This window comes from Tachysurus fulvidraco, chromosome 23 (assembly GCF_022655615.1).
Source record: "Tachysurus fulvidraco isolate hzauxx_2018 chromosome 23, HZAU_PFXX_2.0, whole genome shotgun sequence".
Lineage (NCBI taxonomy): Eukaryota > Metazoa > Chordata > Actinopteri > Siluriformes > Bagridae > Tachysurus > Tachysurus fulvidraco.
The window spans coordinates 2928210-2941798 of record NC_062540.1 but is presented as its reverse complement, the minus strand read 5'-3'; the positions used below and the strand labels follow the sequence as shown (position 1 = coordinate 2941798).

Here is a 13589-nt window from a genome sequence, read left to right as displayed (position 1 = left end):
ATTGCTGAGTTAAACAGAAAAAAACAAAACAAAAAAAACCCGAAACAAAAAGCACTACTTCAGGTTCGACGCTCTGCCCAAACCACCGGGACTTCACCAAGCAGCTCAGATAAACGGTAGCTTGTGGGAATAAATCGCAGTGCAGAGTAACTGGCACTTGTTACTCCACAGGCTGCCCACTGTGATGGCCTTTGATTAAGTGCGCACACCGATGACAGAAATAGATATTATTGTGGAGGCTGCGTGCGCTTCTGCAGGAGCAGCACAGCACGTCGCATCTGCTCTTTATCTCGCCGCAGTAATTACTGCTGACATTTCAGAGACCGTTGCCAGCTATCTTTCTTTCTCGTTCGTTTTTTTCTACTCGGTTTCTTGTCTATTGTCGCTGGGTTTCGTTCACAGCACAGAAGCACTTTGTACTTTTGATTCCACTTGACATGATTTTATTTTTCTCTCTCTCTTTCTATTCTCTTTTCACGCTCCTCTGTCTGTCTTCCGCTTCTCTTTTTTGATTCGCAGAATCTCGATTTTCAGATCCGATTCTTGCCAGGTACAGTGGAAATGATTGTTGATTAGAAAACACAATCAGACCGTAGTCCCCTCTTATGTAGACCACAGCTTCCTGCCAGTAGATCAGTCACTATCTAGTATGAAAGAAGGAGGAGGAGCCACATGCCAGGAACGACGCTGCACTTTAGCTGGGAATGGTAAAGAATGGTCACGTGGGGTTGTGCTGTTGTAGGATAATCATCAAGAGTGTCATTGTCTAATAACAGCATGTTTTATTCCTCTTATACGAAAGTAAGTTGTCAATAATAATAATTTTAAAAAAATTATTCATTAAACATCAGTTGTCAGGGCAACAAACTAATCAACAATTTCCGACCAATCAGCATCGAGAATTCAACCATGCTGTGGTATAAAGTATAATATAAACAAGTAACCTCACTCACTGGCTGGTGAATTTGTAAATAAATAAATACAATACAATACAATACAATACAATACAATACAATGACCTGATGAGCAGCTAAGTTAATTTTGCATTAATTCTGTATAAATTAACTACATATGCAAGACAACAGGGTGGGGTTTGATTCTAGAAGATTCTGTGATTAGATCGTTACCGGCATGTGGTGACTCTACACCGAAGAGCAAATCCAGAAGGTGTGGTGACTTTTTCCTGGAGATCTGCCGTCCTTCAGATCTTAACACGCTTATTCCACCTAATTCACTTCTGGAATTAACCGCTCCCAGTGATCCCAGTCCCTCCGTACGCTCCGCCCTTAACAGTAAGAAAGTACAATAAGTCATTCATTTAACGAGTCATTAAAACATCGAAAGGTTTTTCCATTTTAATTGAAGTGGTCCAAAAGTCTGAGATCAGAATTAGATTCTGTAATATTTAAACTTAACTTCGGTATGTTGAATTTCATAATTTGAGATTCTGCAATATTTATTTTTAGCTCCCTGTATTTTAAACATATACAAATTTGCGACATTGACGGTTGAACCGTTTTGTACAAAACCCACGATTTACAAAATCGTCTTACAGTATCTCTTCTGTCGAAGCATGTGATAGACGAAACTCAGGCGGATTTGATTTTAAAAGGGACCATAAGGTTTTACACGAGTGTGTGGAGCCAGAGCGATTGCCAACTCGAGCGCACACACTCATTAAAGTATATAACTGTAATGAAAATGATTGTATTAAACTAGATGTATTTTCACTAGAGTTCTCAGACATTTGGACCCCCAAAAGAACAGATTTAACACCATGTAATGTATTTGTAAGTTGTATTCTATGACAAATTGCCTACACAGTGTGTTGATATGTTGATAAGTTACACCCCTATTAGAATTTTTACACTAATCCTGGTTCTCTATGTACAATCATCATCAAATTATTGCCTAACTCCTGGTCTAGTTGGGAATTGGGTTGACGGCAGCTACGGTGCGGTTCAGCAGGTCACGCCATGCTGATTTCAGGAATGTGTGGTGACAGGAGCTCACGGGAAAAGACCTCCGGGAAACAAAGTCGTGTTGTTTAGCAGCCACACACTGAGAGTTGATCCAAATGTGAGAGAAAGAGAATGCTAAACGCTTCCAGCGATTTGCAGCGCTAATGCTAACATATCGTTCTTATGACCAGGCTTGTTTTAACGGAGAAGGCAGCATGTAGGTGAGCAAGGCTGGACATGTTTTGCCCGAGGCCCATGAGAGCTCTGAAGCAGAGAGTTGAACACGTGTAACGCTGCTGTACGCATTACTTTACAGTCTTGGACAAAACAAAACAGAATGTCAGGTTAAATATTTGGCTACTATTTTCCACCAGGTTTTTCATCATGGACCTAAATGTGTATAAACACTTCTAGTTTTGGTTGTAAGAATCAGGCTGATTCTTCAAAGCTGTAAAATCTATCTGTAATCATCACACACATACACACACACACACACACACACACACACACACACACACACACACATCACAATAATTACATTCTGTATTAACGCACCGATTTATAAGCCAATAATCCTCTTACATTTAAGCCACACTTCTGTCCACAGAATACCTTAATCTGTGTTGCTTAGCAACCAAAGCTTACCCTTATCAGGTGCGAATATTATTAACGATACATTTAATTATTTACAGAATGCTGGATTTTTTTTTTGCCGTTTTTTTATTGTTTATGTATTGTATTGTTTTTGTCGCCGTTTATAAAATCGGTAAATCCCCCGTATACGGCATATAATGCAGTGCTTGATTTAATACCCCGTATACGTTCGTGTTTAATATACAAGAGATAAATGAATAAATAGAGTGTCTGAAATAGTAGTGGAGTATAAATAGAGTGCTGTAATAAAATAGTTTACTGCAGTATATCGGAGTAATAGAGCAAAACCGCAGAGTAGTTTTGTAGTAGAACAGATTAATATCGTGTTAGAGTGTAGTGAAGTGAGAAAATAGTATAGTGGTAGAGTATAGATTAGTAATATGGTGTATAAAATAATAGAATGGAATGAAAGGGCAGAGTGTAGTGTAGTATTATTAGAACACAGCCATCGTGATTGGAACAAATAGGTCTGTGGTTAGTATCTCACTGCTGGGTGAGCTTTTCATTTCTGCTCAAATGCACACATGGAATTTGCCCCAACCTATTATTCCTCACACTGGGAGATCAGCCCTCTGACTGGTTGGGTTTATTAAGAACAGCTCTCTGATTGGGTGGGTATAGTGATATCAGCCTTGTGTTTGGGTGGATCTAGTAAGATCAGCCCTCTGATTGGGTGGGTTTAGTAAGATCAGCCCTCTGATTGGGAGGGTTTAGTAAGATTAGCCCTCTGATTGGGTGGGTTTAGTAAGATCAGCCCTCTGATTGGGTGGGTTTAGAAAGATCAGCCCTCTGATTGGGTGGGTTGAGTAAGATCGGCCCTCTGATTGGGTGGGTTCAGTAAGATCGGCCCTCTGATTGGGTGGGTTCAGTAAGATCAGCCCTCTGATTGGGTGGGTTTAGTAAGATCAGCCCTCTGATTGGCTGGGTTTAGTAAGATCGGCCCTCTGATTTGGGAGGTTTTAGTGAGATCAGCACCCTCACTGGTTGGGTTTAGTGAGATCAGCTCTTTGATTGGGTGGATTTTGTGTTCATAGAGCCAGACTGACGACTGGGGTGGTTTGGCGAACGATGAGATCTTATAAATGGTAAAAGTTCCAGCCTCTTCCTGCTTCTTGGTAATTACCTGAGTTGCTTGATCTGATTGGACCATTTGCATGACAAGATCAGAGACTGAACGCATGACACATGTTCTGACTGCAGAAGCTACACCGCTGTGATAGGAAGAGGGTGTAGATCTTGGTAAACAATAAAGAGAACGTGTGTTAATAAAGTAGTCAGCTGTAGGTGTAATAAAGTCTCTCTGAAGTTCTACAGATGACATTTATCTTCTGTATGACTTCATTGGTCTGGTGTCACAGCGGCTCGTGGCTCTGGGGTCAGATAAGCTGCAGTGCTTGTATTTGCCAGTTTGCTGTGCTGTTCCCTGAGCTGTTCTTCGGCTGTTCCCTGAGCTGTTCTTCGGCTGTTCCCTGAGCTGTTCTTCGGCTGTTCCCTGAGCTGTTCTTCGGCTGTTCCCTGAGCTGTTCTTCGGCTGTTCCCTGAGCTGTTCTTCGGCTGTTCCCCGAGCTGTTCTTCGGCTGTTCCCTGAGCTGTTCTTCGGCTGTTCCCTGAGCTGTTTCCTGGTACCAAATGCTTGATGACTGAACTAACACTGCTGATAGATGATCGCATCTTTATCACAGCTGAAAGAACCAGTGTGTGTTAAACGTCTGCGAGATGTGTTCTTCACTTCAGCAGAATGCTCCTCATTTGTTTTCACGCCCCAAAGATCTGGAACATATTCTGCATGAAACGTTCGTCACACTTCGTCTACCGCTGATTACAAACAAATCAACATATCTCCCACTTCAGCATTTAAGTGTTTGGAGTGCTTTAGTTGCTGTCTTCCTTTTTTCTTATTTGTTTTCTTTCTTTTTTGTTTTCTCTCTCTCTCTCTCTCTCTCTCTCTCTCTCTCTCTTTCTCTATCTATTTTGATGTATTTCTACTTTCTCTCTGTCTATTTTGTCTCTCTTGAACTGTATATATTCTCTCTTTGTCTCTCCGTTTTTTGTTCTTATGCACATTCTCTCTCTTTGTCTCTTTCTCTTCCTTGCTTTCTCTCTCCATCTCTCTGTTTCACTTATTTCTCCTATTATTTTTCTGTCTGTTATTGTTTTTTGTTTTTATTTTTGAACTTTCCTTTTGGTTCTTTGTTTCAGTTTTTAACTAAACACATTGAGCTTCATATTAAATAAACTGCTGTGTAACTGAAATATTATTATTATTATTATTATTATTATTATTATTATTATTATTATTATTATTATTATTAGGTTACTGCTTTAGGTCCCTGGTGTTTTCCTCGTCTTCTGTTACACAAGATCATTAACTGTTTGTCTCCGCTGGTGTTATTGGAGCTTAATGAGGCTTCAGCAAATCAGGCATTAACTCCCTCATTATCATCTTTACAGCTGATTTACAGTCACATCTCTCTCTCTCTCTGTCTACCCAACTCCCCCCTTCTCTCTCTCTCTCTCTCTCTCTCTCTCTGTCTATCCAACTCCCCCCTTCTCTCTCTCTCTCTCTCTCTCTCTCTCTCTCTCTGTCTATCCAACTCCCCCCTTCTCTCTCTCTCTCTCTCTCTCTGTCTATCCAACTCCCCCCTTCTCTCTCTCTCTCTCTCTCTCTCTCTCTCTCTGTCTATCCAACTCCCCCCTTCTCTCTCTCTCTCTCTCTCTCTGTCTACCCAACTCCCCCTGCCTGCCTGTTTCTCTCTCTCTCACTCTCTGTCTCTCTCTCTCTCTCATTCACTCTTTCTCTCACTCACACTATCTCTCTCTCCCCAGTCTCTCTCTCTCTCCCTATCTCTTTCTCTCTGTGTCTCTGCCTATCTCTCTCTCTCTCTCTCTCTCTCTCTCTCTCTCTCTCTCTCTCTCTCTCTGCCTATCTCTCTCTCTCCATTTCTCTCTCTCTCTCTCTCTCTCTCTCTCTCTCTCGCTGTAGCTCACTGTCCACCTCTCTCTCTCTCTCTCTCTCTCTCTCTCTCTCTCTCTCTCTCTCTCTCCATTTCTCGCTCTCCCTCTACCTCTCTCTTTCTCTCTCTCTATCTCGCTGTAGCTCACTGTCCACCTCTCTCTCTCTCTCTCACTCTCTCTCTCCATTTCTCTTTCTCTCTCTGTCCATCTCTCTTTCTCTCTCTCTGTCCATCTCTCTGTCTCTGTTCCTCCTTCTGTGTGTGTGCACATGCGTTGTACATTTTCTTGCTAAACACAGTGAGGAGCACTAACCAGATGGGACGATAGTTCAGCTCACTGAGACGTTTCCCACACGGATCAGATCCTTATCCCGCACCTGCGATGAAAATAGCTTTAGAGTGCAAAAGTTTGTGCCCCCGCTGGCAGTTTGGCTCCTGATGTAGAGAAGCCACTAACCAGGTGTTAAATATCACTTGTTGTGAACACACACACACACCTGTGTTGATGTAGATGTAAAGTCGATATAAAAGTCTTTCTAACGGGAAAAAATAAAAACACTAATTAGGTTAAAACAGAAACAGAAGCGGTTAATATTGATTATAATATCTTTAATGTCTGTATTCGACGAGTTTCAGGGAAGCTTCTGGATTCTTCACACATAAAAACTCAAGGTTTTACTTTAATATTTTACACTCAGGTCAACAAGCCGCACTTTCTTTCCCACGTCCCCCCTAACTAGCTCGTTTCAGCTAGCTCGTGTGTTTCAAGTTCAAGGCACTTCTTCAACATGTTACACTTTTCAACCTTCAAATGAAGCCGAACTTCTTTCTATACTCCTGCAAAAAAAAAAACGCTTTCTTTTCTCCGTTCCTTTAATATTGTAATTAAACTCACCTCAGCCTTCAGGACTACATCTGTCAGCGACCTGAATGCACTGAAGAGAAGATTCTAGAGAAACAACTCACACAAACAAACACACACACATGGACACACACACACGGACACACACTCCGGCCTCAGCAAGGAAAGCTTCAGTACATTTGCTTCGCTCGCAGCTTAATTAAAACCGGACCTTTAAGACATTCCTGTGGGAATTAATCTGAAACGGTTTTAATTAGTCTCTGATGAGAAAGTGATACATTGATAACAATGTAAGGAGAAATGGAAGAAGTGTTACTGAAGATGACTCTCTCTCACACACGCACACACACACACACTTATCTAACAGTTTTTTCTGTTGAACAATCTCCACCTGTAGGAGTTAAGGGTCCTAACACCTCGGCCGAGGCTTCTGGTCTGTTCCAGAGTTAAGGAGCTCAGGTGAATATGGTCCACGCTTCATGTTTAGTTGGAGATTCCTCCTGTGTTCCTTCAGCACTCCGTGTGTGTGTGTCTCGGAGAAGCCTAGCTCACAGCTCACCCCTGTATACAACTGTCTCCATGTAGCAGTCACAGTACTGAAGTTCAGATCCAGAATCTCCTGACAGTAAACAGTCACTAGTGACGCCTGTGTGTGCGTGTGTGTGTATGTGTTGTAGGGTTTTACCTCTAGAGCCACTTTAGCACCAGTAGTTTAGTAATTGTTGTTCAAGCCTCTTCAGCTCAGATCTGTGTTCTGCCTCCTTAGGTATCAAAACATTTCCGGAGTTGCTCCTTGAACGCTATAAAATGCTTCATTTGGGAATGTGTGTGCATGTGTGTGTGAGAGAGAGAGAGAGCGAGCGAGAGAAAGTGTGTATTAGTGTATGTGTGTGTGTGTGTGTGAGAGAGAGAGAGAGAGAGAGTGTGTGTGTGTGTGTGTGTGTGTGTGAGAGAGTGTGTGCATATGTGTTTGTGTGTGTGTGTGTGTGTGTGTGTGTGTGTGTGTGTGTGTGTGTGTGTGAGAGAGAGAGACAGAGAGTGTGTGTGTGTGTGTGTGTATAATAGTGTGTGTGTGTATGTGAGAGAGTTAGAGAGAAAGCGTGTGTGTATTTGTGCGTGTGTGAGTGTGTGTGTATTAGTGTGTGTGTGCACATATGCATCCAGAGTGTATTTGCACCTTTGCAGTGGTCCTGTGATTGTGCTAGACTCCACTATCAGAGTATTAAATGACACAGTAGGATTACAAACACACCAGAAAAGTGTGTTTGTGTGTACATGAAGAACACGGCTGTGTGAAACAGTGAATGTGACGCTCCTGTGTACACGGACGTCTGTGGAATAATTTCAGTCTCACTGTACATACTTCATCTGTATGCGTTTCATCAATCCCAGTTCATCGTTACTGCAGGTGTTGGTGCAAGCTTTTGTGTTGTGAATGTTTTTATGTCATGTTTTGGAGTTGTAGTGTGTGTATGATCATGTATCTGCTTGTGTGTGTGTATTTTTGTTCTGCTTGCATGTTTTCTTCTTTTCTTCATGTATGACATGCTCATCTGTGGCTTTGCATTGTTTTGAGATATGTGTTTGTGTGTGTGTGTGTTTTGTGCATCTCTCTTTCTCAGCCCAGAAATGAATACTTTAACGTGCCTGTGTACTGATTGGCTGTTGGTGGCTGTCCGTCCTGCATGCTGAGCCCCTCCCTCTTGCTCGATGTCCCTGCTGGTCCTCTACTTCCACCACCGTCCTATCAGAACGCAGCATCTCTGGGTCTCCGGTCTCCTCGTCATCCTGTGTGTGTGTGTGTGTGTGTGTGTGTGTGTGTGTGTGTGTGTGTGTGTGTGTGTGTGTGTGTGTGTGTGTGTGTGTGTGTGTGTTGTTTATGCCACATTCACCATACCTCCTCTGCCACGTTTATTTATTTATTTTCTCTGCTCCCTTTCTCACTCGCTCACACTCCTGTGTACCTTCATCTACCTGTACCTGTGTGGAATCAGTGAGAGCTCCCCCTGGTGGTTTTTTATTCCCTTTGCAGCATTACCTGTATTTATCCAGCCTGTCGCTGTATGATTGTATGAGTGAATTATAATAATTTTTTTGTTTGTTTGTTTTTGTTCATTAATTTGGTTAATTTGCTTGTTTATATGGTTCAAGAAAGCTGCGTTGTGATATTTTTTATTTTATTATTATCTTTTATGACAAATAATTTCTGTTTTGATGTCCGCTGTGTTTTTGTGTCTGTTTTTTGCGGCAAACGTGTAGAATAGGACAAATAGAGAGGCATCGAATCTGGCAACCCGTTTCATCCATCCATTTTTCCATCTGTTAGAAAGGCAGACCTGAGTACAACTCAAGTGCTCTCTCTCACTCTCACTCTCTCTCTCACACACACACACACACACACACACATATGGGGATGTGGGAGCTCAACGGTTAAGGTGTTGGACTATGAATCAGAAAGAGTTTGAATCCCAGTTCCACCAAGCAGCCACTGCTGGGCCCCTGAGCAAGGCCAACCCTTTTATTATAAAAAAAAAAAAGATAAAAACGTAAGTCACTCTGGATTAGGGAGTCTATCAAATACCATAACAATAAACATACATATTTGTGTATTACACACACTAAACCTCACACTAGAGATCGACTAGAACCCCTGTACAGTGTAGTAGCGTTAGCCATGCTAATCTAACACATACTGTAGATCACAGTGTAGCCTACATTAGGAAATTATTTACATGATACTCTGTAATCAGCAGTGATTTTTATATCTATTTATATCAGTCGTCCAAATCTGTTCTGTTAAAAAAAATTGAAGTTAATCATGGAAGCAGTTGAAGTGGAAAGAAATTTTTGACCACAGTGATGATGAAGCCTCGAATCTGATTGGTTAATTCGTTAAAAACGGTGTTGATTCCTTTTTCTGTAACAGCAGATCGAAAAATTTCAAAAGAAGGTAACAAGTCAATAACGTGGCAAACTGTTTTGTTTTGTTTTTTATAATGAAATGAAATGTATTTTATCATCATTACAGGGTCTAGAGTAGAGAAGACTAATAAATAAAACTCTCAAAAGACAAAATCTAAGACGTGTCATTGTTTAATTAATATATATCGGGATATTACTGTAAGCTTCTGTGATACTATGAGATTGAGATGTGTCACTTGTTCTCAGTGTGATACAGTAATATTATTTGTAGCTAGAATAATAATGCGTGTTTATTATATTTAATAATGATTAGCTAATAATAACTCATACTTATTAGTTCATTGCTGTAGTAACTATATCACGGAACAGCTCACCCTGGATCGTCTTATTCAGGGCAGATCATCATCCCAAAAAACATTTCTTTCTGTCTATTCTGAACCTCATAGAAAAGTAGATCTCGTAGAAAATTATTATAGACGTGTCGTCACTGGGAGGAGGTTAAAAGATGAAGGCGCAAAAAAATCACGTCTCGGATCTCAGTGGTGACGAAGGAAACCGTGGCACGTATTTCACCATCATCAGGATTGTGTGTGTGATCCAGGAAAGACCGACACGGCTCATCGTTCCTGCTCAAACGGAGCTCCGACACACGCCTCTGTAGTGAAGAATCAGACAGGAGTGTGTTTTGTGGTGTTTCGGTCAACCCGTAACCTAATAATAAAGTGAAATCACAGTGGAACTCGTGTCTCATATCTAACTCGTGCTAACCTAGTGGTTAAGGTGTTGGGCTACCAATCGGAAGGTTGTGAGTTTGATTCCCAAGTCCACCAAGCTGCCACTGTTGGGCCCCTGAGCAAGGCCCTTAACCCACAATTGCTCAGTTGAGATAAAAAAAATGAGATCGAATGTAAGTCGCTCTGGATAAGTGTGTCTGCTGGAAATGTAAATGTAACTCTCGAATCTTTCGTTTAGTTTTGTTAAAATGCACAAATCTGGCAACCCTGTTAGGACACCTGTCGTGTCCTACGCTTAAAATGGAAATAGAGTCTCTGACAGAATCTAAATTTTGAAAAGAAAAAAAAATTGATGTACTACATTTTTAAAAATGTAAAGTTTCTCTGTTGTCTTGTTGTTGTTGTTGTTGTAGATTAGAAATAGACTTCCTGTTGTGTAGGTCGCTGCCCTGCCCGAAGCTCTGGAGCGGCTTATATTAATGCGCTTTGCTGATGCAGCGAGAAGCCACAGAGCTCAGCGGGTCATGAATGATTCAGCACTTTAACCGATGGATGCACATGTTCAGTGCCAAGCATAAAAACCTCATCTGAGGGAGAGGCTGTGAGGAGGGAATCGATTCCGTGGAAAGGGGTTAAGTGAAGCTTCATGCGCTCACGAGTCACTCCGAGCTTAAAATTAACGTCATTCAGGAAGAAGCAAATTTAGCCATAAAATTATTTTTATATGTACCAAGTTCTAAAAAAAATGAAGTACAACAAGCAGGTTAATGTCTGAAAGATGAGATTTGTAAATAAAAATAAAAAAATGTGCGACGGCTAAACGCTCAGAATTCCCGTGTTAAAGGAACGCTGTTCTGGTCTGGATTCTGATCCAAGGTGCAAGTGCTTACCGAATGAACCGATTCAAATTTTGATTCCGAATCAGCTCTTTTTTTTCTGATTCTAATTTGGATGTTGACTCTTATTCAAATTCCTTTTCTGATTCTCTCATTTCGATTCGATTCGGATTCAAATTTTGATTTCCGTTCTGAATCAGATTCAGATTATTAATTTTCTGATTTGAATTGTGATTTCGATCCTGAATCAAAAACGTATCGACTCTGAAGTAGATTCGTGAATTCAGAACCTTTTTTTTTTCATTCTTATTCTATTCTGTTTTTTTTTTTTTACTTCACCTTGAAACTGATTCGAATCTTGATTGTGATTTTGATTCACATTTTGATGCGGAAATTCTCAGCCGGTGTGACGGACAGATTCCCGACTCGAGACGCCGGTGGATTAGCTCGGTTTGTCTGTGAGCTCTTAGTCAGACGCATCTATTCTCATCGGTCGCTTCTCTCTTTATTTTGTGCTTGACGCAATGTGTAGGACGCCAAAGTAAGTGTGATGTGTGTTCCGTGTCTCACCAGCCCACGTGTGTGTCTTCTTATTACCCATCCACGTGTGTTTGTACACTCTTCGAAAAACGGGTACTGAACTAAAGACGTTCCTTGTCGCTATGGCGATACAGGCGATACCTGCCTGTAGGTAAATTACAGTCTGACTCGTTGGATGTGAAACCTTTTGGAAAGTTCCCAAAGAAAAAAGGTGCAGCTGAGTAGTACCCTTTTTTTCTGAGAGCGTAGTCATTTTATATTCTTCCTCTCTGTCATTCTTTAATTCTTTCCTCTCGGAGTTTGAGTCAGCCGACTCTGAGTCATGTCGCATGCCCACACGCCGTTTATTTTTGGATCATTCAAAGAAAATCCAGGACATTCTGTTTGATCGTGTCTCTTGTTACACACTTGTCAAAATCGTTCCATTTCGTGTGTGTGTGTGTGCTCACGTCTCCTCCCTTCCCTTCCCTTCCCTCCTTGTTCCTAAAATGTCCCTATATCAGGTAAGTAAACGAAATCTCTGATATCAAATGGCACAAATGGCTGTGTTCCAATCCTCACTTGTCTTTTACACCAGAATAACGCTTCAGTCGACTCCAAGGAGTCGACACAGGGGTCAAGTGGCAGCCTGGTCACATGGCACGTCTCCCTTCCTGTCTTACATTTTTTTTATGCGAAAACAAGACGATCTGAGACACACCCTGCGTTAGAGTATTGAAACACAGCCATGGTGTGCAGTGTGTGTGTGTGTGTGTGTGTGTTTTTGTGTGTGTGTGTGTGTGTGTGTGTGTGTGAAGCACTGATACAGTTCTGCTGTTTGTTTCATCCTCTTCAGGAAGCAGAGACCCCTCGCAGCGTTCTGGAGGAGATCGGACTCACCTAAACAGCCGAGAAGGACACTTTATTTTACACTCTCTCTCTCTCTCACACACACACACACACACACACACACACTGTTTGTCGTTTAAAGATGTAGCACACACACACACACACATATATACCTTAATGGATGTCAACAATTCCTCCATCATCTTTTTGTTTTCTCGACTGTATCTGTGTGCTTAAAAGGACACACACAATGTAGCAGTGTACAGCTTCATCAGAACACCAGAACGTCTTTCACCTGAACTCAGCCTTAAGCTCAATCAGCTCAAGTTTACAGTCTGTATTCAAACACATCATCTGTCACAATCCACACATTAGCTCACAAGATAAACAGCACATGCTGCTTCCTTCTCGCCTATAAAAAGTATTTCAGAATTTCAGCTAGTTTTTGAATAAGTTTTATGTTCTTTCGGTACTCATCGTGTCTATAATGTCAAGGTGAACAAATTAAAGGTGGGGTCTCCGTTGTTTGAGAAACGCTTCAGAAAACTGAGTCGGGCCGACAAACAAAAACAAAACAAACGTGTATCCAATGAGCAGAAAGGGGCGGGGCTTGTCAATATGCAGTGGAGAGAGTATTCAGTGCGCATGTGTGAAATTAGCAGAAAGCGGTTTTAGCATTGACATGGAGGATAAAAATAAAGGAAGAAAGCGAAGAAAGACTTACGATAAGGCAAGAAGTAGGACGTGTTAATATAGGATCAGCTTTCCAGCGCTGGAGAGAACTGAAGGAGCAGGAAGTCGGCCACATATTCACAGATTGGAGTTTCCCGAGTCAATAACTCCTGAGCTAAACGCTGTTACTACACAAATAACACCTCTTTTCTATCGTAGTAATGTAGAGACGCAGCTACAACCGCGTTTTGTGTAGTAACAGCGTTTAGCTCAGGAGTTATTGACTCGGGAAACTCCGACCTGTGAATATGTGGCCGACTTTACTTAAGACGCCGAGGCGCTTTTTTCTTCTCGATAGGTGAGTAACGTTGGTTTTGCTTTGTTACACAGAACTAATATATGCCTTTGTCCTTTACATCATTATGCTTGTGTGTCATTTTTGCTTGTTTGTTTATCTACAATCGTATTGTTCTTCCCTTCAGCTATGATAAAGACACGTTTCTTTCTGTTAGTCGCCTGGGTTACGTATGTATGTGTGGGTGGAGTTCTCGATACAGGGGTGGGACCCATTTGGGTTAGGGGCGTGTTTGTTTTGGTGATTTTATATGTAAACATTGGCTTTCAAA

The 13589-nt window shown here is 41.5% G+C and overlaps 1 protein-coding gene and 1 long non-coding RNA gene across 6 annotated transcripts in view; one reads left to right on the top strand and one right to left on the bottom strand.

Moving 5' to 3' along the window:
• The window catches only part of LOC113641870 (AP-1 complex subunit sigma-2), a 28672-nt gene extending 15944 nt beyond the window's left edge, over positions 1–12728 (top strand). The window contains exons 5-6 of one of the 5 annotated variants that reach the window (XM_027144952.2): positions 11456–11464; positions 12299–12728. In XM_027144952.2, coding sequence (XP_027000753.1) covers positions 11456–11464; positions 12299–12346 — 57 coding nt within the window. In that variant the 3' untranslated portion in view covers positions 12347–12728. Of the gene's footprint in view, positions 1–519; positions 551–6828; positions 6891–8053; positions 9512–11455; positions 11465–12298 lie in introns of those variants that run through there. The other 4 variants (XM_047806839.1, XM_047806840.1, XM_027144953.2 and 1 more) reach the window with 4 other exon arrangements.
• LOC113641871 lies at positions 427–1304 on the bottom strand. Its single transcript, XR_003440424.2, has 2 exons — positions 1128–1304; positions 427–698 (listed from the first exon to the last, which is right to left on the bottom strand). It is a non-coding gene; the product is annotated as an uncharacterized LOC113641871 (long non-coding RNA).
• Positions 12729–13589: the final 861 nt, after the last annotated feature.